Source organism: Barbus barbus, assembly GCF_936440315.1.
Source record: "Barbus barbus genome assembly, chromosome: 10".
NCBI classification, from domain to species: Eukaryota; Metazoa; Chordata; class Actinopteri; order Cypriniformes; family Cyprinidae; genus Barbus; species Barbus barbus.
The window spans coordinates 1,205,904-1,233,020 of NC_136738.1; the positions used below are offsets into that span (position 1 = coordinate 1,205,904).

General features: G+C 36.2%; 2 protein-coding genes across 5 annotated transcripts; one reads left to right on the forward strand and one right to left on the reverse strand.

Moving 5' to 3' along the window:
* The first annotated feature begins 510 nt into the window (after window positions 1–510).
* On the forward strand, window positions 511–4,984 carry LOC306876381 (mannose-1-phosphate guanylyltransferase regulatory subunit alpha-A-like). Of its 4 annotated transcripts, XM_079427492.1 has the most exons (14): window positions 527–764; window positions 1,161–1,258; window positions 1,353–1,456; window positions 1,522–1,714; window positions 1,812–1,871; window positions 1,954–2,084; window positions 2,210–2,224; window positions 2,681–2,815; window positions 2,939–3,036; window positions 3,119–3,165; window positions 3,736–3,828; window positions 3,931–4,099; window positions 4,193–4,326; window positions 4,511–4,778. In XM_079427492.1, the coding sequence occupies exons 1-13, from the start codon at window positions 725–727 to the stop codon at window positions 4,291–4,293; spliced, it is 1,284 nt and encodes a 427-aa protein (XP_079283618.1). In that variant the 5' UTR covers window positions 527–724; the 3' UTR covers window positions 4,294–4,326; window positions 4,511–4,778. The 4 variants fall into 4 exon arrangements, with proteins under 4 accessions (XP_079283620.1, XP_079283619.1, XP_079283618.1 ...); XM_079427494.1 differs by lacking the exon at window positions 2,210–2,224 and having other exon boundaries at window positions 511–764; XM_079427491.1 differs by having other exon boundaries at window positions 4,193–4,976.
* A 307-nt stretch (window positions 4,985–5,291) lies between these two features.
* Window positions 5,292–16,862, reverse strand: LOC306875944 (rac GTPase-activating protein 1-like; the record flags this gene model as incomplete). Its single annotated transcript, XM_079426773.1, has 16 exons — window positions 5,292–5,346; window positions 5,424–5,535; window positions 6,448–6,565; window positions 6,656–6,788; window positions 6,877–6,982; window positions 8,973–9,171; window positions 9,377–9,472; window positions 9,559–9,720; window positions 11,155–11,300; window positions 11,376–11,517; window positions 12,110–12,208; window positions 13,453–13,509; window positions 13,637–13,709; window positions 13,794–13,930; window positions 15,261–15,463; window positions 16,781–16,862. The coding sequence occupies 16 exons, from the start codon at window positions 16,860–16,862 to the stop codon at window positions 5,292–5,294; spliced, it is 1,920 nt and encodes a 639-aa protein (XP_079282899.1).
* Window positions 16,863–27,117: the final 10,255 nt, after the last annotated feature.

Below are 27,117 nucleotides of genomic sequence, written 5' to 3' on the forward strand. Positions count from 1 at the left end.
ACGATTCAAATCTTACATTATCCGATTTTTGATATCATTGTAATATTTGCATACTGTCTGCGACTGGTTATATTTCTTAGGGTTATTGTGATTGGTCATTAATGTATTATATATATATTTATTTAAATATGTATTATTTACTGCACTGATATCTTCTTTAGTAAGTGCTATTTCACTTAACGAATAAATAAATACTCCAAATAAATGATGCATGCTAATACAACATTTTATAGACCAGGCTGGGATAAATATTAGATAAAAAAATGAGCTCAGAAAGGCGAGAGAGCACACAGAACACATCCATTAACCAAGAGCAGAAAAATGCTCAGTTTACTTGCATACTATGAACTAAAACAAATTAAAAAACAGCAATCACAAAGGTAAAACAATAACAAACAATACAACTTTATTAAATTATTAATTAAATAATAATAAAAACTATATAATTCAGATGTCTTGTTTAAAAGTGTATTTGCCTCTAAGTGTGAGGATTAGAATGACTTTTATTTTGAAAATAAAAACAAACGCTACTTCCGGAAGTGTCTACGTGAGCTCAGCTCATTAGATTTTACTCTGCTGTCATGTTGTTTAATTTGGAATTGGATACATAAACAAATAGTTTTTTTTTGTAAGTTTTGCACGTTGAAGCCAAACATGGAATGACACGAAATCGATTCACTGAAGGAGTTTAAGTGCTTCCTGCTCGAGCATCTGTATAGTAATCATGCTGAAGGCTGTTATTCTGATCGGAGGTCCTCAGAAAGGCGAGTAAATATCCCTCAGACTCAGACTGAACTCATCAATGTTTCTCTCGTGCGGTGATTGTTTTAAAATCATTTTAAGAATAATATTTTGTGATTCTCAGCATTGTCACTAAGGACAGGACTTTATTTAAAATTATAAATATGCCTCATTACGGTACTTTTATGCAAATGTTTAATTTTGGTAATATTTTTCATAACACCTGTGCTAATACAGAATATACCCTGAAAGGACATGAGAAGTAGTTATTTAAAAAAATGTGAGATTATAATAAGCAATTGATAAAATATTATTTTTGTGCAGAAAAGACTTGTTAGTAAAATAAAAGTCCCATCAGTGGACATGAAATGCACCCTAATGATGATTTTGTAATTGTATTTGTTGATTCTGTGTTGCAGGGACCCGGTTTCGCCCGCTGTCTTTCGAGGTGCCCAAACCTCTGTTTCCAGTGGCTGGAGTGCCCATGCTACAGCATCACATCGAGGCTTGCTCTAAGGTTCACGTAGAGATGAATAGATATTTGATTCATCTCCCTATAGGGAAAAGTTGTGCACTCGTTTAACAGGTTTTATGACTTCTCTTTTCTTTAGCTTCCGAATATGAAGGAGATCTTACTTATCGGCTTTTATCAGCCCAATGAAGAACTAAACAGATTTTTGTCATGCGCCCAACAAGATTTCAAAATCTCAATAAGGTAAGCTCCTTTATAATATCTTTATTATATAACATTAGTATTTATTGTTGTGAAATCCCCCTCAGGTACCTTCAGGAGTACGCTGCTCTGGGCACCGGAGGAGGAATCTACCATTTCAGAGATCAGATTCTGTCTGGCGGTCCAGAGGCGTTTTTTGTCATGAATGCTGACGTGTGCTCAGAGTTTCCTCTGCCAGAGATGCTGGACTTCCAGAAGGAGCACGGAGACGCTTACAGTTTTGTCATCCTCGGCACCACGGTTCTTGTGTTTATGTATTAAATCATAGATGAGACAGGCTATCTATAAAACAGGATTCTCAGTTATTAGCTTTAATAATCAAATCTGATTGTTTCAGGCCAACAGAAAACAGTCCCTGAACTACGGCTGCATTGTTGAGAATGAACAAACTGATGAGGTAATCAAGATTATTTCTTTTTTATTTTAAAAACGTGAAGCAATAACAAATAAGATCATAATTGCTTCATCCTTTCCTCCAGGTCTTGCATTATGTCGAGAAGCCCAGCACATTTGTGAGTGATATAATCAACTGTGGAATATACCTGTTCACTCCGGAGATATTCCAGCATATCGGAGCGGTTTTCCAGAAGAACCAACAGGACATGCTGTTGTGAGTGGGACACTTCCTGTAGGGTTCTTGAGTGGAAGTGCATGCATACTTGCTTCTCTTCATTTATCTTTTCCCCTCTAACTCCTTCCTGTCTGCCATCATTCTGTTTCCTGTTCCATCATCAGATATTACGATGAGGGGTAAGTCTGAACGTGGACTGAAGGCCTGGTTTGGATGTAGAATGAGAAAAAGCAAGTGTGATGCAGATTTGTAGTGAGCTCACCTGCTTGTGTGGTCTGTCAGCTAGATTCCTGTTAGCAGCATCTAAAACTTATTTGAAAATAATGTGAATTGATGGCTTGGACAAAGACGTGAATTACCCTATAGGGAATTTTTTACTCAGTATTCTGATTTACTAATAAATACAATACATTTTAAAAGTTAAATACATTGCAAATGCCATTTCATTTTTAACCCCTTGCATCTTCATCATTTACCTTTCGTTATCCTTCATTTGTTTGTGTTCAAGTTATTTTTCCTAATTTTGTGTTTGTCCATCATAGTGTCGTTCTGTCCTGGGTCGTTGAAAATTCTCCTGATATCACCAGAGGGTGCAATTAAGACTTAAGTTGGTGCTATGTGGTTGTGTGCTGTAGAGAGGAGCAGTCCAACGGCTGGCATCGGGCAGAGGTGATCCGTCTGGAGCAGGACATCTTTACAGCGCTGGCAGGCCAAGGCAAATTATATGTGTACAAAACAGACCGCTTTTGGAGCCAAATCAAATCTGCAGGGTTAGTTGCTGACATGCTGTTTAATTACAATGATGCACTGATTATATTACTGCATTTTCTCTGTAACTACATTTGATTGTGTGTGTGTATGATTTTAGTTACTGTTATGCTCTTTTTTTCCAGATCTGCGATCTATGCATGCCGTTTGTATCTTAACCAGTATCACACAACGCATCCAGAGAGGTTAGCTACTAATAGAGAAGGAGGGCCAAAGACCAGAGGTAGATGCTTAGTGGAAGTATACATTTTGTTTGTCTGAAAGAGCTCTTTATGCATGCCTTCTAATGCATATGTTTATTTTAGGAAATGTTTATATACATCCAACTGCCAACATTGATTCAACTGCTGTGGTAAGTGTTTCTTGATATTGATATTTAGTTTCTCAACAATCATTTGCAATGCATTAAACTTCTGCAATGTGACACTTCTGCATGAAAAAGTATGTTTAGCAGAAGATTAAAACTACAGAATTCACCATACTTGGCCACATGTCACTTTTACTTTTCATAAAAAGTGAACGTTTTTTTTTTTGTGTGTGTGTGAAAACTTTAAATCATGTCATTTTATGGCTTAAAATGTTACCATAGACATTGTCCAACCCCAGTCGTATAGTGTTCATTTTACTCATGCAACTCTGAAAAAGATTCATAAATTGCTTTAAACTGGCTTTTAAAAATTCTGCAGATACCCTGTAAATTGTGAAATAAAATTATTTCATTGATATTTGTGTATTGTTGACATTTAGACTTATCTGATTTTCTATATTTAAAAAAAATTGTCTTTTTGTTAAATGAATTTTCGGGCTATCAAAATCTGAAGAGTACCTCCCTGAAGGGCTACCAGGGTTTTAGGAATTTTGCGATCCCTGTAACCCCTCCAAGATACCTTAAAGGATCTGTGTTGTTTCTTTTCTTCTTTAGTTGGGTCCAAATGTGTCCATAGGAACAGGCGTAACGATCGGTGCAGGAGTTCGCGTGAGGGAGTCCATCATCCTTCATGGGGCTACTTTACAGGTGAGTTTATGCTCCTAAGCAGTGGCACAGAACACTCACCTTCTCTCCCTATTGACTCAACACAATATAATACAGTATATATACTAACTGTGTGTTCTGTAGGATCACAGCTGCGTGTTGAACAGTATCGTGGGCTGGGGCAGCACCATTGGCAAATGGGCCAGAGTGGAAGGGACCCCTAGTGACCCGAATCCTAATGACCCATATGCCAAAATTGACAGTGAGACACTGTTCAGAGATGGAAAACTAACACCGTCCATTACAATTCTAGGTAATTTTATAGAACATCATTATGAATATATTATGTATTTGAAAGTGATTCATCTAATGTGACTTCTCAATGCTTCTCTCTCTATCTAATCAGGCTGTAACGTAAATATCCCATCTGAGGTCATCATACTCAACTCCATCGTCCTGCCACATAAAGACCTCAACAGAAGCTTCAAAAACCAGATCATACTGTAGTTTCAGTCTGTCATTTTCATACAAATAAATCAGGTATTTCATCTGGTATAATCATCTGAAGATTCAGTAGCATTTGTGTTCAAAGGTCTGCTACTGTATTGTATGGATTTACCATTGTACAGTGTTATCAGGTCACAGCTGGATCAAACAAATGCACAAATAGTTCTGCTGTAGAATAACTGTTTCTGAAATGACTTGAAATTCATTTTATTTACAGCTTGTTGGCTCCCTCGTCAGTGAAAGGTCAAATATATTCAAAGAAAGGTGCAAAAAAGAAATGCTGTTTATTTGTGCAGTCCGTTACCATCCGTTCCAGCCTTTAACATGTCATGTAAAACTAAAAAAAATGGTAAAACCTTGTAATTGGATACCAGTTGATGTTTCTGTGACTGTCTGAAAGCCGAGCACAGTGCAAGAGTCTGCAATAAATTATATTTTGATTAAGTCACAAAAGGTAATAAAGTAATTTACTGCTGCCCTTGTAGAAAATCACAGTGTCTGTATTTATGGTTAAACAGCTACAAGACCATCAATTATTTTTCTTAACCTTTAAGACCAAGACAAATTATTCAATTACAGACTTTGCAGTTTGGCAAAATGCTTATATATAACTGTATAAACTTCTGAAGTCACTAGTGCGGATACTGCTCATATATATTAACAAAATAAATAAAAAACCCCACAAAGACAGAACATTAATTCATCTAGTTTATTTCAAATCATTTAGCCATTTCACCCTGTGTTCATACCACCTTTAGATATTTTCCAGGACATTTCCTACATAATAAATAGACTTAATCATTCTGAAGAAAATACAAAGAGTGTAGTCTCATATTTCATAGATTTGTACCTTTCTGGACAGAATTACATTCATAGGAAAAGTTTTTTTCCCGGGTAGAATATGAAGTGCTAAAATGTTTCATTTTGTGTGGTGGAAGAAAAACTGCTCAAAGTGTTCCTGTGCAACACACACACACACACACACACACACACACACATCATTTGGGGGATGTGAAGAATTTCTTTTTTCCTGGTTCATTTTTTGGTTTGCTTCTAGAAAGAAAAACAATGGTTATGAAAACACGATACGAACATGCTCGAGACCAATACAATGAGGCAAATTAGCTTACGGGTTATTGAAAGTGCCACCAAAGTGCTTGATCCGACCCTTTATTGAGCCACTGGACGTAGTTTTCGAGTGTTTACTCAACTCAGGAGAGGTCAGAGGTTTGAATAGCTTATCTGTTCCTATAAATTAAAAAACAAAGTTAAAGAGTCCTAGCAAAATATAGTCTACAAACTGAAAAATACATATGTGACCCTGGAGCACAAAAGCTGTTTTAAGTCGCTGGGGTATATTTGTAGCAATAGCCAAAAATACATTGTATGGGTCAAAATTATCCATTTTTATTTTATGCCAAAAATCATTAGGATATTAAGATCATGTTACATGAGGATATTTTGTAAATTTTTTACTGTAAATATATCAAAACTTAATTTTTGATTAGTAATATGCATTGCTAAGAACTTCATTTGAACAACTTTAAAGGAAATTTTCTCAATATTTAGATTTTTTTGCACCCTCAGATTCCAGATTTTCAAATAGTTGTATCTCAGACAAATATTGTCCTATCATAACAAACCATACATCATATGAAAGCGGATTAAATTTAAATCTTTCCATTGATGTATAAATCTCAATTTCGAAAAATTTACACTTGAGACTGGTTTTGTGGTCCAGTGTCACACAGATTTGAAAGTTATTTTAGACCATAAAAACGGTATTAAAATAGACAATAAGTGAGCAGTGGAACTGTAACCAGCCAGTAGGCCTATATATGTTAACTTTAAAGGCCCGTTCACACCACCAAGGATGACAACTATAACAATAAGTATTTAGTTAAAAATGCTTTAAATGTTATAGCAGAGTCCACACCATGACTCCGATATCGGGACAAAAGTAACGATACTGTTTGAATCACTTTCATAACCATTGACAGTCAATCAAAATCCATCCTGCTTTAAAGAGCTTGAGCAACAGAACAGCAGTTCATGCTTATAGTAGACTGAACGTTATTTTGTGCTGGTGTGGATGATTATATAGTTATTGTTCTTGGTGTGAACGGCTCTTAACTCTTGGTGGATACCATGTACCTCTGCTAGTGCTTGGACAGACTCTGCGGTCCACCACAGGAGGAACGAGCGGAGCCTCCTTCTCAGCTAGAAGGCCTTCCCAGAAATCTGAGGGGAAGGACAAAAACCGAGCTACTACCTGTTGCAAAGAAGTTAGAAGAGGTTTATTTCTTGAAACAAAGCTAAATACATAAGGAATGCATCACATTGAGATTTTCTTGCAACTTACTTTGGGTTGGGTGTTTGTGTCTCTCATAATGGTCATAGGAGAAGGTTCTAGCAACCCGTGACCAATGACAGTGGGCCCAAACACTCTGGATAAGTTATTCTGATCCATCTGACACGTCGGACTCTGCATCACTCTGATAAACAACATGAACGCGCTTTCAAAATGCTTAAACAAGTATACAAAGTCAGAGTTGCAGAAATGTCTAAATCGGAGCACTTTACCTCTGCAAATGCAGCATCAGGAAGGCCAGGGTGTCTTTGTTCGGCTGCGGCAACTCTTTGATAGTCTTTAGTAATGTTTCTATGCTCTTGTCTTCATCAGCCATCTCTGCAAGTGAAAAAATGACTATTTTGTCAGAGCCAGCCACAGTATCAGATTCTATTACGCTCCATTGCCAGAGCAATATATCAGGTGAATTAATCACTTCATCAACGTTTCTAACATTAAGGATATCAGGTTTCACAGAGCAGGTACATAAACACCTGTAGCAGCATTTGCATTATGAAGGACTTTCTCTCATTTACATGCAACAGCCATTCTTGGCCAAGGAAATTAGACAATATGGCTCTCCCCATGACATCCAATCCAATTTATAATTTAAAAGGGAGGTACTTTACCCTGGAGTCATCCTGAAACTATGAGGGCTTAAAAAAAAAAAAAACCTCAATAATAGCAGAAGCACCCTGACTGCTCCTAAATCTGCCACTTACCCTCCATTCAACAGCGGCGAATGAAATTAAAATGCTGAGAAAGACAAGCGCTGGTTTTGGAGATAACGTTCGACATTGATTGTTTCCGAGTCATCAGGGACTTGTCAACTATATCACAAGTAATGGGAAATAACCATCCGCCCTAAATGAATGAGGGTAGCATACGTCCTCATGCCTCCGGCATACACAAGCACCAGACGCTTGTTATAGAATCCACCCTCTGCAAAATTGCCACCTTTTTGGATAATCTAGTCAGACTCCTCAACGTATATCAAATTTTGAAAGTCAAATTGGGACTATTAATGTCAAGACAAGACGGGTCTCTTGATAGACTTGATGATGATGGGGAAAAAGAAAGTTAAGTAGTAAGAACAAAACGTTCAGGACAGACAGCTTTCAAAAATCAACTCATTGACTTTCTTAATAAATGCCAGGTTTTTTTCTGCACTGAAGAGATCAGATTATTAAAGTTCGAGTCCAGGCTGAGCCCGGAGTAAGTCGAGTCAATCAAGACTGAAAACAGAAGATGTTCAAGTCTGAGTCAGGACAGAATCCCAATTAATATATGTGACCCTGGACCACAAAACCAGTCATATATAGAGCTTATAATATGACAAAACTATTTGAATTGTGTTCATAAGGGTATATTTTTCAAAACAAAATCTGAGGGTGCAAGAAAAAAAAATTTGAGAAAATCTCCTTTAAATTTGTCCAAATGAAGTTCTTATCAATGCATATTACTAATCAAAAATTAAGTTTTAATATCTAAGGCAGGAAATATACAAAATATCTTCATAGAACATGATCTTTACTTAATATCCTAATGATTTTTGGCATAAAAGAAAAATCTATAATTTTAACCCATACAATGTATTGTTGGCTATTGCTACAAATATACCCCAGAGACTTAAGACTGCTTTTGTGCTCCAGGGACACATATGATCTTGAACGCAGACTTCAGATTAAGTGGTCTTGAGTTCTAGAATACTAGTCAGATCAACTGAATGGTTGTTGAATGGAAAAGAGCATCCAGCATGTTCTGCTAAACTTCTTTGTGTTCCAGGGAAGGAAGAAAGAACATCATGCGGTTTAGAAAGCCCTTTAAATAAACACTGTAAATATGAAATTATCATATTTAACCATAAATATTTTACCTAAACATTTTGGGGTAAGATTTGTTTTAAAATGAATTAATACAATGCATTAACATGATTAAAGGTGACAGTAAAGACATTTGTTATATAAGATTACTATTTCAAATAAACGCTGTTCTTTGAACTTTCTCTTAAATCAAAGAATTTTGAAAACGCATTACTTTTCAAAAATTTGAAAACTGTTTTCAACCATAAGAAACTTTTCTTGAGCAGAGAATCAGTATATTAGAATGATTTCTGAAGGATCATGTGACACTTAAGACTGGATTAATAACTGCTAAAAATTCAGCTTTGCCATCAAAGGAATAAATGACAATTTAAATATATTTAATTGTGATAATATTGACCAATATTACTGCTTTTACTGTATTTTTGATCAACTAAAAGCAGCCTTGTTGAGCATAAGAAACTTAAAGACTATTTGAACAGTAGTGTATATTTAAAATTACCCACCAGAAGCTTCCATAAATGCTCTGTGAAGCTTAAATGTTATGAGAGGCTCCTTGAGCTTCCTCAGAAAGTCTTTGAGGAGTCCACAGACGGCATGGACCTCATCTACTTTGTGGAGCATCAGCGGGCCTTTCCCGGACACGTATTTCTCCCTCAGTTCCTTCACCTGCCGCTCTCCTCCAGGCACTCTGTAAATACCCTTCTACATACCCCAGTCAGCCACAACACAAATGAGATACGGAGAAGTTTCTTATATCAGCTGCATACCCTGTTAAGTTGATGTTGTAATGTACTGCAATATGATAGAAAAGATTTGTTTCTTAAATCCAAATTAAGCTTAATTATACCGCTCTGCGTTTCAAGCAGTGTAATTATCCCTGTGTTGCTGTATTATTGAGTAAAAACACCTCTTCAAGTCCTCTTCTCTCAATTTCATGAACACACTGAACAATGAGAGAGGGAATCCTTGGACGTGTGGAGGAGGCAAAGCTCTCTAAAGTCTGCTATAAGAGGGAAACAAACAGAACTTTTGAACAGAGCATCTTCACATAAGGATGTGTGTGCTCTGTGCACTATGAAGGGTGAATACCTCATTGGGCTGGGCTGAACCGTGAGCATTAGGACTGCATCGCTCCACACATAGCTGTTTACACTCAGGATGGCTCACCACTCGACAGTCTCTGCATTTTATGGCCAGCTTCCCAAAGCGAATCCTCTTCCCACATGGCACGCATGTCTCTGGACGAATCACCTAGAGAACATTAACCACAGTCATACAGACATCATACACTGTAAGAAAAAAAAAAAAAGTTAGCCAACTTAATTTAGGGCAACCAGCTTCAGCAGATTTTTGAGTTCTCAACTTAACACAGTTGAGAAAAATCTGCTAAAGCTGGTTGCCTTAAATGTTTAAGTTCTCAAATTTTTTACAGCAAAAAATTTTCATAAAATGCACAATGAAATATGCTGCACAAACTGTTAAAGGGATAGTTCACCCAAAATAGACAGCAAGGGAACTGACACGTTCAAGGCCCGCAAAGATATTTAGGACATCGTTAAAATAGCCCATGTGACATCAGCTGTTCGAGAAAACTTTGTGCACAAAGAAAATATAAATAAGACTTTATTCAACAATTCTTCTCTTCCGTGTGAGTCTCTGCCACGACAAATGCATTCGACACGTGTCTTATGGGTTTGGAAGGATATGAAGTTGAGTAATTAATAGGCTGGGGAGGTTATGAAGTTAATTTACAGTACATGGAACTATTTTATAAATAACTATATTTTATACGATAAATTCATGTTAAACATAATATAATGTATAATATAACAAATCTTTATATTACATGGATCCTTTTCACAGACTATGACATTTTTTACTAATATATGGACCACAAACCCATCATAAGGGTACATTTTTCGTAATTGAGATGTATACATCATCTGAAAGCTGAATAAATAATATTTCCATTGATATATGGTTTGATAGGACGATATTTGGCCGAGATACAACTATTTGAAAATCTGGAATCTGAGGGTGCCAAAAAAAAATAAATAAAAAAAAATAAAATAAAAAAAAAGGTAGGAAATTTAGAAAATATCTTCATGGAAAATGATCTTTGCTTAATATCCTAATGATTTTTGGCATAAACACATACAATTTATTTTATTACACATACAATTTTTGGCAATTGTTACAAATATACCCCAGCGACTTAAGACTGGTTTTGTGCTCCAGGGTCACATATATTTTTTAATGTTTTCATATTTTATACATATTTTTATACTTTGTGTTATATCACCTCGGTGTAAAATTACAGAAAACTCTCTGCCGCATGAGTGTTTCTAATATAAGGAATTAACACACATTTGACATCTCTCGTTTGACCCATGTAATCTTTTGTAAAGTCACAGAAATTCTATCATGGATTTTTCTTTTCCTTTTGTACAAAATGGGTATATAAAAAATTATGTTTGTTGTGGTTTTGTCCAAGTTTACCCAACTATGATAACGTCAGCTTCTGGGAACCCTTGGAATGTCAAAAATGTCTCTATTATATAATATTATTAAAAAAAAAAAAAAAAAAACAAGTAATAGCTTGCTTCATGACTCATGAAACTGATGTTAAAACCAGATGTGAAAGCCTCACAAAATGTTGAGAAGTACTACTGAATGGCCTCCTACTGTTTTTTGCTGGAAAACATGCTGCAAAGTCTTATCCACGGCAGGAGTGAAGTCCTGAGGGACGGCTAGCTCCGGGGCGCTCACCTCCATTTCAACCACTGTTTCAGCCTCTGAGACCTCACTGTGTGCCCACACAGATGTTTGTTCTGCATGAAGGACTCTGGTTAGTTTGAGAAGGTTACAATGTGTCATTGAATGTGGCACATTTGAGTCTTATTTACCATCAACAGACGGAAAATGTTCATTTCTGAGAGCCCTGGACTGATATTCTGGAGTCTCCTGGGTTATGTCTATTACCATGTGAATCTGACCTCTAGTCTCTGGGGTAGTGACAGACGCCTTCACAACCGTCGTCTCGATTTCCTAAGCAGACAAACACACACTAAAAATCCATTTGAAGCCAATCATTCTTTCTGCGGAAATGGAAGACCCTTAGAGTAGCATAACAATTGGTTATCTAGCTCGTGTCCACGTTCCTGGACAAATGTAGTTTCTCAAAGTGCCAAATTGCTTTGCTTCTCTCTCAGTGATCAGTGCCAGCTGAGTGGGAGTGATATGAGTCCCATGGAGGGAGACAGACAGGACACGGTCCACTGCTGTTCTCATCCGAGCAGTGAGGCGGTGGATGTGGGCAATATGATGGCAAGCAGTCGGATGAGGCACTGATGAACGAACGAGCTGATGAGAAACGACACCAGACTACCCTAAAGAGGGAATATGATCCCACTACTAATATGAAGAGTCTGTACATTTCACAAGATATACCTCACGTTTGCTAACTGTGTGTTACAGTCCTTACTGATGTACTGTTTCATTGACAACGTACGATTACTGAAGATTTTAAACACTAAACTGATTGTGAAAATAGCATGGTGCCTTAACTTACAAATGATGCACGGCGGAATCAAATATTCAAGATTCAGATCATGAATTGTTTTAATAAACTTCTACCAACCTTCTCCAGCGGTCTAGCCCCCAGCAGATCTCCTGAACGCCCGCTTAACCTCCCTCGTTTTTGAATCGGAGGACCAACACTTGGGCCCATTGATGAACGCTAAAAACAAGCAGTGATAAAGAGACACATTAATGACAAAACTACAATACAGTGCTGCTTGAAAGTTTGTGAACCCCTTGCAGAATCTGTGAAAATGGGAGTAATTTTAACAAAATAAGAGCGATCATACAAAATGCATGTTATTTTTTTATTTAGTGCTGTCCTGAGTAATATATTATACATTTAGTCCACTAGCCAAAAAAAAATAAAAAATAACCCCATTCAAAAGGTTCTTAATACTGTGTGTGGTTACCTGGATGATTTTTTGTTTTGTGATGGTTGTTTATGAATCTCTTGTTTGTTCTGAACAGTTAAACTCAGAAAAATCCTCCATGTCCTGCAGATTCTTCAGTTTCCCAGCATCTTTTGCATATTTGAACTCTTTTCAGCAGTGACTGTATGATTTGAGATCCATTGTTTCACACCGAGTACAATTGAGGGACTCAAACACAACTATTCAAAAAGGTTCAAACATTCACTGATGCTCCAGAAGGAAACTCGATGCATTAAGAGCCGGGGGGTGAAAACTTTTGAACAGGATGAAGATACCCAAATTTTTATTATTTTGTAGAAATATAATTTTTTTGCCCTTCGGAAGCAACAGAAGATACTTGCATGTTTCCCGGAAGACAAATTAAGTACAATTTACCTTGATCTTCAAATTCAAAGAGTTTAAAATTACTCACATTTTCTGCAAGGGGGTTCACAAACTTTCAAGCAGCACTGTATATACACTAGTGAAAAAGGAATGGGAATATTTAGTGAGCTATATATATATATATATAATATAATTCAAAATACATTTAAAATGACACAAATCTACTTATTTAAATAGTATGATTGAATTAGTGCAAATCCTTAAATTAATTTTATGTTAGATCTTTTATTTTTGCTACTTTAGACTTGATTTGGAATCCTAGCCTTTCCATGTATTCTATACATCTCCACTTTTTAAAGGAAAAAAGTAGTACTTTTATTCAGCAAGGAAGCATTAAACTGCTCTTTCTATTCAAAGAATCCTGAAAAATGCATCACAGTTTACACACACACAAAAAAAAACATTAAGCATTACAATTGTTTTAAATATTGAAAAAAAGAAAGAAAAGAAATCAGCTGTCATAGTAGGAATAAATTACTTTTTAAAATATATTAAAATAGAAAACTATTTTAAATTGTAGTAATATTTCAATATGTAATATTATTTCAGTAAAAACAGTAATTTTAATCTTAAGTACAGCACTTACTCGTCTCTCACGAGCTCTTGACTTGAGAGGCTTAACAAACGCTGTGTTGTCCAAGTCCTAGAAACCATACCAGCAGAAACAATTGTTTTGATCTTCTCAGTGATTTTTATGCACATGCACTTTTCTCAGGTCTGACAATAATCCTACAGCATGAATAAAAATGATACTAAATATGATACTCCACCAAATCATCATCCGTTCTGTCATAACTAATGTCTGAGTGCGAGAGGAAGGAGGACTCATCAATCACTGATAACCTGGTATAAAGATGGAAAACAGCATTGGGGGAAAACTCCAGCAAACTGAGAAGTATATAAAGCCTGTGTTGATTGTTGAGGTACCGTTTTCCTCTGTGCTGTGGGACACTGGCTCCTTTGTGACTGAAGCTGGTCAGCATTGACCTCTGCTCATCATTGAGACAAGCACTTGACTTGCTGTCATGCACCAGAACATCACATATCAACTGCATCTGCCGCTCCTGTCAAATTAATTAATGAGGATAAAGATACAATAAGTGTCCTTAATAAACTCACGACAATGGGCAATAAATCACAGAGAACTTGTGCTTTATGAACTCTCTATGCACATAAGTCATGAGCGCCACATTCACATGGCCCTGTACTCGATGACGCCCTCCACCAAGTCTATGTTAGTCATGTTGCACTGACCAAACTGGCAACGCTTTCCTTGTTGGCTTCAACATTTACAGACAAGTTTCAAGGTGCAGTAGCGAAACAACCAACAAATGAATCATTTATAATAAGTGGTACAACCCTTAGGAAAAATAAGTTTATTCAAGTGTGCTATTAGTATACTTCTTTTAAACTAAAATGGGAAAGTGTACTTTATGTAGAAATATACTTAAAATGGCATTTAAGTATACTTGACTAGACTTTTTCAAAGTCTAAATATATTTGAGCTATACTGTGCTCCTAGAATCTGTGTTTTCATTGCTATACGGGGAGCTAGTACTCATCTTCTGTACAGAATTTCCAAAAAAACACAAGTGAAGAAGAAACTGAAACAACAGATGCTTCCACATGTAATCTAACACGATCATCAGACATAAAACAGCATCAAAACTGTTACGTTATGAATAAAATATCGACCGATGAAGAGGTAATAATGACTGTCAAGCTTCGGGGTGTTGATCGACTCCATCTACGTCTGAATCCAATTAATCTTTGATTTCAGCTTTTTGTTCAAAATGATGTTTATTTATTTATTTATGAGACTTACCCACATTCAAGTGTTTAAAAAAAGAATGCATGAAGCTAGAATACAATGTTTTAGAGAGCAAAGCAGATACCCTGTTCTTTTTTAATGTTTTAAAGTTTTTATACAAATTAATACCTAAATAGGGATATAGTAGTATACTTAGTATACTACTATAAAGTTCACTTAACGAATTTATGAGTATACTTGCAGTATAAAACTACTAAACTAGACTATACTTCAAAGTATTTAATTAGTAAACTATCAGTATAAGTTAACTTTTAGTATAGTTGCAGTACAAGTTAAAAACTTTGAGGTAAACTAGTTGTGTACTCAACGTTTACTACTGGTATACATTTATATACTAGAAAGTGGGCCAATTTAGTCCCAAGGAGTATTGAAATAGTACACTTACAAGTATACTACTAACTGATGTTTGTATGCTTACTACATAAAGTATACTTGAACTTTACTCACGTATGCTTAATAAAATAAACTTGAAGTATAGCACTTATTGGTAAGGGAAACACAAATCTAGCTACTTTATATTACTGCACAAGTGATAAGAGATATTGTTTCAAGTCTTAACTAACCAGGCACTGGTAGTCTGCTTCAGCTTTGTAGCGCTTCTTGATCTCCACGTCCAGCTGGTTTCGAGCATGTTTGAGTTTGACCTCCAGAGCAGCTCGAGCCACATCCGATTTCACCAGGAGCTCCTTCTGTTTTTTCAGCTCCAGCTCTGCATGAAGCCATTTCTTCCGGCCAGCTTCAAAGTTCCTCACCACCTCAATCAACTCTTGTAGATAAAAGACAACTGGTGAGATTTCAATATGGCTAAATATATATGCAAATAAAAGAACGACTATCAAGACAAAACATGCTTTCTGAAAGCAGTAGTTTAAAATAAATAATAGCACAAAATATATGAAGCAGTTACAGTTCAACAATAAAAAGTGGGTAATTTGTGGTAATCAAATAACCACTTGCACATTTTTCCTCAAAAGTAAAAATAAAAATGTATTCCTGGCTTTCAAAAGCTCTTTGGAACCAACACACTACATTTTTTTCAGATGAAATTATCCCTCACATTACACTGAAATTGACTTGCCTTCCCTTCTTTTCAACGTCCATATAAAAATAACAGTCATTTCAAATGATTTTATATTCAATGATTTTAATATAGTCCTGCACTGAACATCCACCCATTCAGACACATTACGTTAAGTTTAAAGCATCAGTTTTCTCAGAGAGTGGGCATATAGTATTCAGAGGGCTGATTGCCATCTAGAATAGTAACGCTGTTTGGGTCGAGATGGAAATTAATTTAACCTCAAAAGTACATTGTATTAAAAAAAAAAAAACATTAATTTTAATCAGCATTGATGCATTAAATTGATGATTCTTTTGAGCTTTCTATTCAATCAAAGAATCCTGAAAAACATTTAATGGTTTCCACAAAAGCTATTTTGCAGCACAACTGTTTTCTAGATTGAGAAGAATATGAAATGTTTCTTGAGCAGAAAATCAGCAAATAGAATGATTTCTGAAGATCACATGACCCTGAAGACTGGAGTAACACTTAGTTACTCAGTTGTTTCATAACTTGTTTTAAATTTATTTTTGATCAGATAAATTCAGCATAACTTTCAAAAAACATAACAGGCTGCAGCATAAAAAAACAAACTTTGAATGGCAGTAACATGTGAGTGAATTATATACATGTTTTACTGTAGATGGAGTTTTGAGAATATAACATTTTGTCTGCAGAGTTTGAAACACATCATCACAAAAGATAACAAAATCATGAAAATATATGTTTTTTGGGGGGGTATTTAAACTCCATGTTTAGTGCAACATACAAACCAGTCTACAGCAAATAGTCTAGAGAACAACAGCATGACAAAACTCAACACACAATACATCTAATATTTCAAAAACAGCCATCTGCACAACACACAACATGATGGAGACCCATTTCGTTTCGAAAAAAATATATAATAAGAATTATTATAAAATAAAGTTTTTTTTGTTTGTTTGTTTTAGCTCAAGGTCAGAGATATGCTTTATTTTATTTGATTTATTTATAAAATAATCAGGTTCTGTACCATCTTACCGAGCTCAGAGTTGGACGCTTCTTCAATAGCAAGCCTTTGCAAACACAGACTGAGGACTTCTCGGATAAACTGGTCCCCCATGGTTTCGTCAGCAGGTGATCCAAACTCAAACAAACCGCTTTAAATGCCTCACGTGAGTGTAATGTGGCGGTCACATGGAGCCCAGGCGGTTCACAAACTTGTGTTTGGACGGAATATGGTCCAGAAGCCCAGCAACAACCGAAAACAGTTCAAAGCAGAAGTAAGAGCTTTTAATTCATTGAAACTGGCATCGCACCTGCTAATGTTTATATTGTTATATTATTTATTTATTATTATTAATACAGTTAATATCAGGACTAGTTTCAGTACAGGCCAATAGCATACCTTGAACTACCTGATAATCTTGACTAAGTTACCTAGCCTACGTGATTTGAGTAAATGTTTGTTTATTTCTTTTAAGATAACCTAAAGTAAACAGCTACAACAATTGCATGGCATCTTTAAATATAATAAAGGTAATATTAATCATCTAATACAAAATGATAACGCAATTTTCCAATGTTTTATTCCTAATTTGAGATAAATTTGAAATAAGGGTTGATACTCGAGTATCTCCAAGTGCAATATGTTCCAGGAGGCTGTTTCTTAGAACAGGTTTATTTCAGTTTGATTTACTTCAAAATAAGTCAGACTAACTGAAACAACATTGAGATGAACCAAATCAGATGTGAAGAACCAGTTTATAGTGTTTGTGAAGTTTAGGCTTACAATCAGTGTCATCCATCTATCATTTCCTCTGATTTTAGGGATTACTCCTGGTTATAAGGTTAGATTTAGGTGTAGGGATGTGGTCAAGACTGTATTTTTGGTTGTTCCAGGGTCAAAAATCAGGACTCCAGCATTCATTCAAGCTTTCTCTCTGATCCGTGGAAGCCAGTAGAGGGCAGTCGAGGCATTTTGTGTTGAGCATCCAGGACTGTTGTACCTTCACCATATGGAGCTGTGTGAGTTTGCCAGTGATTAGGGTGGTGTTTGAGCAAAGCTTTGTTGTGTTTGCTTGACTCAACGCTGCTCACAAGAAAATAAGCTTCTCTGTGCTATCATGCTCCGAGTCTCCACTGCAAATGCTCCATTACACAAATAATGGCTTCTGCTGCGACTGGAGTCACTTTAATTTAGCACCAAAAATCTTATTACAGTCATTTTTAACATGGCTGCTTTGAGCGTAGGAGATCAAGAGCGGTGGCTTTTGGAGAGACCGAATTCAATTTTGTCGGAAATAAAAGACTTGCAACACCAGGTCTTTCTCATTGTTGTAGTTTAACTGGCTTGCGAGTCTTTGGTCACTGCATGTGAAATATTGCATTTGAATGTTAGTGCTGTCATGGGTTTCAAATGTCGTCCTTTGCATAGCAATAGATGCTCGGTCCTGATGGTAAACATTTGGGTTTAGCAGTGTTGCACTGGACTAGATCCGTTTTCTTATTCTTCTTATCTAATATTTAATTTGTTTAAATTGTAAGACTAGAAATAGGCCTATACATAATGTTATGATAAACCTGTGGTCATGTTTAAACCAATATTGTTGTCATTTTGGTTATTGATTTTGCATGAGCTGTACCAATATAGTTTTTTTCTTGTTACCTTGTATAAATTATATCAAATAAAGGGTGATATTTAAATCTCAACACCATATGTTGTACTAAAAGGTGCAAAGGCGCCTCATATTGGCCTATATTCACTCTTTGCCTTTGTAACCCACTGTTTGCAGTGAGTTTAGAAATGAGTTTTCCTCCTAAATTAAAGCCCCTTCTTACGGCGACATTGATAAAAATGTAATTGTGATTGCATGTGCTGCGTGGAATGCAAAATCTGTTTTTCTCTGAGGCTGCTGAGATATTTGCATTGTTTTGAACCCACAAAATAATCAGTTTCTGATGGCGGATGCACATTTGCTTTAACAAGCGAGTGTTGCGTTGATCTTGGGAAAAAATACATTTATAAAATAACCTAATTTGTTTCATAAATAGACATGGCATGCAGTTCTTCTCTGATTAATATATTTATCTTCTATAGAAGATTTTTTAAACATTGCTTATTTTTTGCAAATATTTTATTATTACAGATTAGTTTGTAATTAACGTTTAGTCATGAATTAATCACAAATCTTTTAAATGCACTCCTCTTTTTTTTTTTTTCCTGAAAGACGTAGGCTAAGTTACGTTAATTCGACTGGGACTCTACAGCATAGAACAAATAGATTTCAGAAGCTCTGTACATAAACATTAAAAACGCAATTTATTGTCTGTTGCTTAATATAAATGTTTGCTTTACAGTGCATTGGCTCATTAGGAAACTTATTGCCTTTGGCTGAATATATACACAGCTCAGCAGATGAGATGCTAATCTGAGGACCAGAGATGAATGTGTTTGATACTAGTCCCTATTTAGTCAACACGGTTTTACTGAATGAGCCATTTGTCTCATTAAGTATTTACCCAAAACCCAGAGAAGCAGTCATTCTGAGATCAAGTCTCAATCTGTTCATCCTTTTCATGTGAGATCTGCTGTCTGTGAATATTAAAGTGAAGATGAAGGATGTGTGGTGCTTCGTGCTTGGATAAGCAGAGACTGTCACATAAACGTTGTTGAGACATTGTAGTCCTGCCTAAGCTTGCAGGGTCAGGTTTGATCTGCTTCATGTCCTGAACCCAGTAATTCCTTCCTAACTGACATGTGTAGTAAAAGAGAAAGCAAAAGCCCAACACAAGCAAATGAAAGCAGTCTATATGTATTCAGATCCAGACCTGAGCTTTGACCTCTTTGTGCCAGAATACAGTGAAACATATTAATTTACTTTATGGTTTATTTCACACCTATTGTGTTGAAATAGACTAAATTACAATTTGTTCATGTCAATGAAGTCACCTATTTTCTGGTATGAAACAAAATTAAAAGACCAAATATAGGCCCTATACTTCCAAAGTAGCAGTGTGCACTTAGCTGCTGACAAAACCTGGCTCCTAGGGAAAGAAAAATAACAACCTCTGGGGACTCAGATGCATCAAAATATTAATAAAGAAATGAAAAAGTAAATGCGCCTCATCCAAAGCTGTTACTGAAACTGTCAAAACAAAAAAGCCTCAAACTAATATACATAGCTGAAGTCGCTAGTTGAATTCTCATAATCATCTGTTTGTGAACTTGTTCCCATGTGAGCACCAGGTACAGTACATCTGTGAAGTTTTTATGAGGTAAGCATGGAATAAACAAGGAATATGCATGCATGACTTCCCCAGCTCCACCGGGACCCATTATCAGCACCGCTGATGCAGGAAATAGATTGAATGCTGAAAATAATACCCTTGAATAATTAATCAGATGGCTTTAAATGTGCAGCAAACACACTAGCTTCTCTCTAGGGGAAACAGAATGTGTGATTTTACAAGTGCAAGTTTAAAAGCCGAACTGAGTTTACATCTGAAACGGTAGAGAAGCCGATAACTAGGTGGAGGAATTAGATTAAACCCGGGTTTGCAGTGGAAAGCCCTCACCGTCTATGTATGTTTGCATAAGGCAGGAACAGGCTATGGGATCCAACCCATACTGTAGAAAAGGTCAAAGTGTCGACCATCTTCCTTGATTGGGTTTGTTTCGGTAAGTGCATACGGTATCTCCATATCTTCTGATTGGAAAGTTGGATGCTGTTTGATGCACATAAGCAGAACTAAGCAAATATTGGATTTCCAAGTGCACTTGACCATTTGTGATCACTTATCAGTTTATGAGATGACTAATGTCTCTCTGACTCATTAGTCTTAGCAGGGCTTAGAGAGGATAAAACCGGTGCGTTTTGAAAGTGCACGGAGGAGAAATGTCAACATTTAACAGTATAGTTTGGTTCAGACTGCGTTCCATTTCTTGCACATTTAGATTCGTTTTATTGTGTCGGTTGTTTAAGAAATTACAAATGTCAGTGGACGACCTTTCGAGTGACATTCCAGTTTCAGATAATATCAAAGCAACTAGCTGCATTCAATGAGGCAGAAATGCTGCTGCTAGCTTTACTTTGAAGAGGCAGATCGCTGTAAAGTCTAAAGCATACACTAGACTAGACAAACACAATGTCTTAAAAATGTGCTTTAATGCAATTCTTCTTAAAGGGACAGTTCACGAAATGTATGGATAGTGAGAATATTACCATTAGTGTTCTTATTGTTAAAGTAACAATATTTATAACTTTCCTTATTGAAAAAAAAGAGATAAAAATGACAACTATCGCAACTTGAAAAAAATAAATAAAATTCAAAACATCAATAAATACCTAATATATACATAGTAGTATAGTATATAAATAATACTAAATTTATAGTGGTATTAATTTTTATAATTTATAGCAGGTGAAATATGAAAAGAGGACATTTATGAGGCTGACTTTGATTTAAATATTGATATGCTTTTGTAAAAGGGACACTGTTGTGAAACCTATTAAAATAAGGCATATTTTATTATAGAATTGTCAGAAATGGTAATTTTGTTGATTTTGTTTGTATGTGTGTGTTTGTAATAATTACAAATATATTTTATTGTATTAACGTATCATTATAATTCTTTTGATTTATCACTGATTTGATTTTTAAAGTAGAAATCGAGGTAAAAAAATAAATATCAAGTACAGCTGCAGTCGTGTTTTGTCCAATGTCTCACTAATCATTAGAAAAACTTTATTTGCCGGTTCTTACTTTCTGATGGATTATAAAAAGACCAACATTTGAAGTTTAGCTTATCTAATTGTATATGCAGCTGTGGGCTTTACTGCAGATGAAAAGAGACAAGACAGATATGAATGATTTTAAAGCAAAGCTATTCCATTACTAACAATCACTCTAATGTTTCCTAAAGGTAAAGTTTTAATTCTGGATCTGTTCTCAGGCTGTATAATGGCATTCTTGGCAGAGCACTGTATGTTTTGAGTTATTTGACAATGATGTGGTTCCCTATGTTTTGCCACCTGAACACAGCCACCCTTTTGCTACTGTTTCTACTGTCAAATGACTTTCAAGCATGAAATGAATCGTGTACATCTCACTGGAGATTTTATTAGACTTTTTTAAAAAATATTTATATATTCTAGCCAACCTCGTCCCGTTGTTCCTCTGAGATGCTTCTCCAGAGAGGAACCGTCTTCATAACCTGAAACAAACCGTGTAAAACTAGTCAGACTACAGTGTGAATAAGGAGAGAAACTCCTGTGTCAGATGAATGTAAATCTTGACTGAACGGAGGACAGGTCTCTCAGTACCACATTATTTGATTGAAGATGATGTCAGCTTCCCATGTGGCATATATTGTTTTCGTTTCAGAGTTCCCATGACTTCTGAAGATCCTTTGCACCACAGTTTTGACTCATCATTCTGCCAAGCAGTGACTGCAAAGGTGTCAAACAAAGACATTTAACAGAATACTGTACTATCAGCAGTTCATGCAGTAACTTCATAGGGTTGAAATGATGAGTATAAAATAAATCACATAATGCACACAGTGGCATTTGATCCAGAAGACTTGAAGTCAATTATAGATATACTGGCAATTTATTGTGAACTTGACGCAAAATACTAGAGCAGATGTATAAACTTCTATTCAAATGTTTGTGGATTTTTTTTTAAAGGGGTCATATGATGCTTTTTTTCTTTCTTGTGTAGCTGTTTGTGCATGTATAAGAGCTGCAGAGTTACAAAGCTTTAAGGATAAGGATTTATTATATCTAAAACAGAAGGCTGATTAATTTGTTTCATAAGTGCTTCTAAATTCAGATATTAGGCTACTGTATCAAACCGTTTAAATGTATTTATGTCTGTGCATGTCTAAGTGAACTAATTCTGAACTTAAGAAATGTCAGACTTCTGTTTTGCAGTGAGGACACAATAAGGAGACTGCATTTTTGCACAATAATAGATAATAACATGAATCAGTTTGGTATTGTGCGCACATTTTTAAAGTGTAGAATGAGAGAATTCATTATTTCATTACATTGTGCAATGAGCAAAGTACAGTAATGAACTCCAGCAGTCATCATCTCCTTTGTAGAATGATTTGCTTTCTTAGGATATTTAGCTGATATTACAGGAGAAAGTACCTCTATGCCACATGCAGTGATATTCATGAGGACTAATAAAACTAACAATGTATAGGCCAACTACTGTGGTGCTGACTGATCACACAGTGCATTTTGGTGGGACATTAATGTAAACACAGTTATTTATAAACTGAATGTACAGTACACAGACAGGAATAAAGATCAGAGGCCCGTTCTTCGTACGTCACTAACTCAGCTGGATTTGATTGTTGCTGATTTCACTTGATCTTGGATCGTTTGGTTCCCTCGAAGCTCATCCTGGACTTGTTGTCATAGCAACAGATCCATAAGCTTAAAAAGCTCGGGAGCAGGCTTATTTCACGTAAACAGGATTGGATTGCATCTTTTTAAGCAGAATTGATATTTAAAATCTGCCCCAGCCAACGCTACTTTATTACAAGAATACCGTACTGGTCCAGGGACAAAAAATGATATGATGTCATCACGTTGCTGTCTTGCAGCCAGCCAATCGCTGCATTGCTGATCATGGTTTCGAGTATCGATACATCATGCAGTAATCTTAGATAACTTAATACAGATATTTTAATCAAATCCGCAAATTTGTTTGAAAAACTGAATTAGCCAGAGATCAGTTATCAGGATTAGAAGATCTGGAATCTTTCAAATAATCTCAGATGTATTAAGCGAGGTATGAAGAACGAGCCCCAGATGTGTAACTTATGGTGGAGGAGAGTTCTTCACAGGCTTTGAGTTGCTTTTTTGTGATGATAAAAGAAACCTTTCTACAGCTTGCAGGATATGCAGTATCCTACGTATTACATGGCTGCTTGCCACATAAGTAAATAATTAGACACGAAATATTGATTTAAGTTAGTGCATTTAGCTCATTAAACACAAAGCTACTGCAAATAAAAACAGTTCCTAGCAAGCAGTTTTGAACCTGTCTGAAGAAACAAGTTAAAATATGGACGTTTAAGGGGTAATGTATAGTTATATCACTTATTACACAGTTTTTTTTACACATAAATAATGACATTGATTTGAGAAGAAATGTTTTTTCTTATAATCTAGCAGTGTTCTTGAACAAAATTTGTCATAAGCCCAGTATTACTACTGATGTCCTTCAGTTTAATTTTACAGTAAATAATACAGTTGTAAGAGAAACACAATACAGCCAAACTCATGTCCCCATTTTCAAAAAATACAGCTCTACAAGGTAACAAAAGACCATTCAGGCCAAAGTATTTTTTCAAGCATATTTTAATCAAGTGTAGATTTTATGCAAGTGCAATTCCACAAAGAACATTCAACAAGACTTGCATTCAACAACATTCAAAGACTTCTCATCACAAAATGAACATTGGTTTAAAAAAAAACAAAAAAAAGAATTCCAACATTGGCAACAGTTGTAACACTCAGACCGCTAGACACAAATCCTCAGCAAAACCCATTGTCAGCATTTTCTTTTCCCTTTCTATTTTTTGAGATAGCATCTAACATAAAGTATAGAACAAACAACAGATGCAGCACAAATAGGCTCAAAAAATTAAATAGCGTATTTTAAAAAGGTTAAGTAAAATGTTTAAATAGAAATATGAATTTGGTCAAAATAAACATTGGCTTAAAGGTAAAAAACCCTATAAATAGCTAAATAAAAAAATCAAATACACAATGTAAACTACCTTTTGTAATCTCTTAAGTAGATTTTTTTGAAGTGCGATGTGATTCAGAACCAAAACAATTAACCCCAAGGTGCATAACATTTTTCTGAACCCTGACTCTTATAAACTTAGCAGCTTTAGAATATACCTTTCACTTTCTTACAAACATCTCCTTCTAAAAGAACACAAAGACTTTATCTGGCTTGAGAGTTGCCCTTTGACAGGTGACACTATTGCCACCAGTGCTGAAGGCTCTTTCTGAGGGAGCGCTTGTTGCTGCAATGCACAAGTACTTTCTAGCAAGTTGGTTAACTCTTGGAAAGTTTGCCTCATGACCTCTCCACCATTCCAGAGGATCCACCTCACTTTCTGCATTTGGTGTGGACAAGTAGCCCTTCAATTCCCTTTCTATTGCCGCTTTTAGAGATGTGGAAGCTGATATAGTGACTCCAGATGCACTTACAGCACCTGAGGATTTCAAAAAGCTGACAAGTGATTTCTTTGCTTTTTTGGGTTTGGATTATTTTGCATCAAGGCTCGAAGTTGATGTAGGCTGCTGATCTGATGCTGCTGAAGCTGGATACTGTATGGTCAGCAAAGACTCCAGCTCAGACACAGCTCTGGCTTGTATTCCCTCTGTCTTGTCTCTGTCAATATACTGGGTTTTGAACCTGGGATCGACAAGCGAAGCCATATCCAACAGGTCATCAGTGGCGGGATCCTGATATTTGTCAGTGAGGTAACTGAGACTGGTTGTACTGGTACTGACGACTTTCTTGCAGATAGATGTTACGCGTTCAACATGAGGGTCTTTGGCACTTTTTTCAAAAAAAAAAAAAAGAATAATGTATAGATTTAACCTAAAACACACTTTAAATTTTAATTAATGTATTTTTAATTTGCACTATTTTATTGAAACAAACAGATTGTTCCATAATACAATTTTTTAAATATACAAAACATTTTAATATAATAATTCAATTCATATTGCAAACTAATCTCATAAGTTTACACTGTTCAGTGTTCCTAATATAATTTGTAATTATTATACGAACAAACTCCTAAATGCCAGTGACAATATTTTTTTTATTTTTAGTTTCACTCACCGATAACTAGGTGAAGTCTGTGCCCAAAGCACTGTAGACTCGTCCAACTGTTGAGCTCCAAGGCCCTCACCATGTTAGTCCCACTGCAGTCATGCAGGTCATGTTTGCCTCTTTCAGTCCCCAACATTCAAGCGCTTCCTTGAGGCCGTGTGCTATGAGCTCCCCCGTGTGATCTTGTAGGAAATGCGTAGTTTCTAGACATGCACTGCACAGCTTCCAGTCATGAATAAAGTGAATGGTCAGGCTTAAATAATGTTCTGAAGTGCGGTTTGACCACAAATCAGCAGTTGTAGCAAAACAAATAACGCTTTGAATTTTGTGTTCCATCTTGCTGCGGCATTCAGAATATAGCCATGGAATGGCCGTGGCGGAAAAATATTTGCGGCTGGGTATCTCGTAACGCAGATCCACGACTTTAAGCAATCTTTTGAAGCCCTCATTTTCCACAGTTTTTATGGGAATCATATCCTTGGCCAGATAAAATGTCACTGCATCAGTTACATCTTTCCAGCGCTTACTTGTTCTGTCATACGGAGTTCCCTTCTCAAATGCCTCCTTCGTCAGAGTTGTTTGTTTAAGCTGTGTGTGTGTTGTACCTGATGCACTCTCATGGGGTCCCCTCACAATCTGACTGTCAGCATATTCTTTCAGGTACTTTCTTTTGAGGTGGTTAAAAAGATTTGTTGTGTTGCCATCCGACGTGCGAATCTTATCATTGCAACATTTGCAAATAAGCGTTGTTTGCGCCGTATCTTTTGGGGAAAATCCAAACCATTTCCATATTACCGATGTCAAATTTTTTTTAGGGACCAACTCCTCCGTGTTTTCATCCATCATCACTGCGTTGCTAAATCTCACTGAACACACGAGTCGTCATCTGGCGCGCACCTCAATTTGTCGTGTAACGTTACTTGCACAGCATGTTGGGATGTAGGTGAAAGCCATAGAACTGTAACCGATAGAACGTGCACTATTGGATGATACAATGATATTTCTGAAAAAGTGAATCGTGGAGACATTTTAATCGTTCACGATTAAATATTGTCATATCGCACATCCTTCCTGAGCTGGGATTATCAATAAGTGTTCTTTTGTTTTAATGCTGTGAGCTGCTCAAAGCTGCTAGTTGGTTGACCTGCTTCAGACTTGTGGCACCAGGGTATCCTGGACAGATTTATGATGTTGTCTTGTTATCCTGGGCCTCTTTGTGGAATTTGTCTCTTTGAGTTGTTCCAACACCAATCTGATCGAATCTTAAATTGTCTGATTCGCCACAAACTAGGCCAGATTTCTTTGTACCAATAGCAGATACACGAATGGTATTCCAGAGCAGTTCCTGCTGTAACTGACGTCAAATAGACTCTAATCTGGATCTAAAGCTTTAGTGTGAACGCACCAAAAACTGCAGTTTGGTTGTTAGTCTGAAGTGCCGCAGTGCTGTACCTAACAGAATGCGTTCTTTTCCTCCGTCCTTTGTGTTCTGGCCTATC

Excerpts from the sequence above, each read along its gene's own strand:
- LOC306876381 (XM_079427491.1), top strand. The coding sequence starts at position 725 with ATGCTGAAGGCTGTTATTCTGATCGGAGGTCCTCAGAAAG. Across the intron at positions 765-1,160 it reads GATCGGAGGTCCTCAGAAAG|GGACCCGGTTTCGCCCGCTG; the intron begins GCGAGTAAATAT and ends TCTGTGTTGCAG. Across the intron at positions 3,037-3,118 it reads AGGAGGGCCAAAGACCAGAG|GAAATGTTTATATACATCCA; the intron begins GTAGATGCTTAG and ends TGTTTATTTTAG.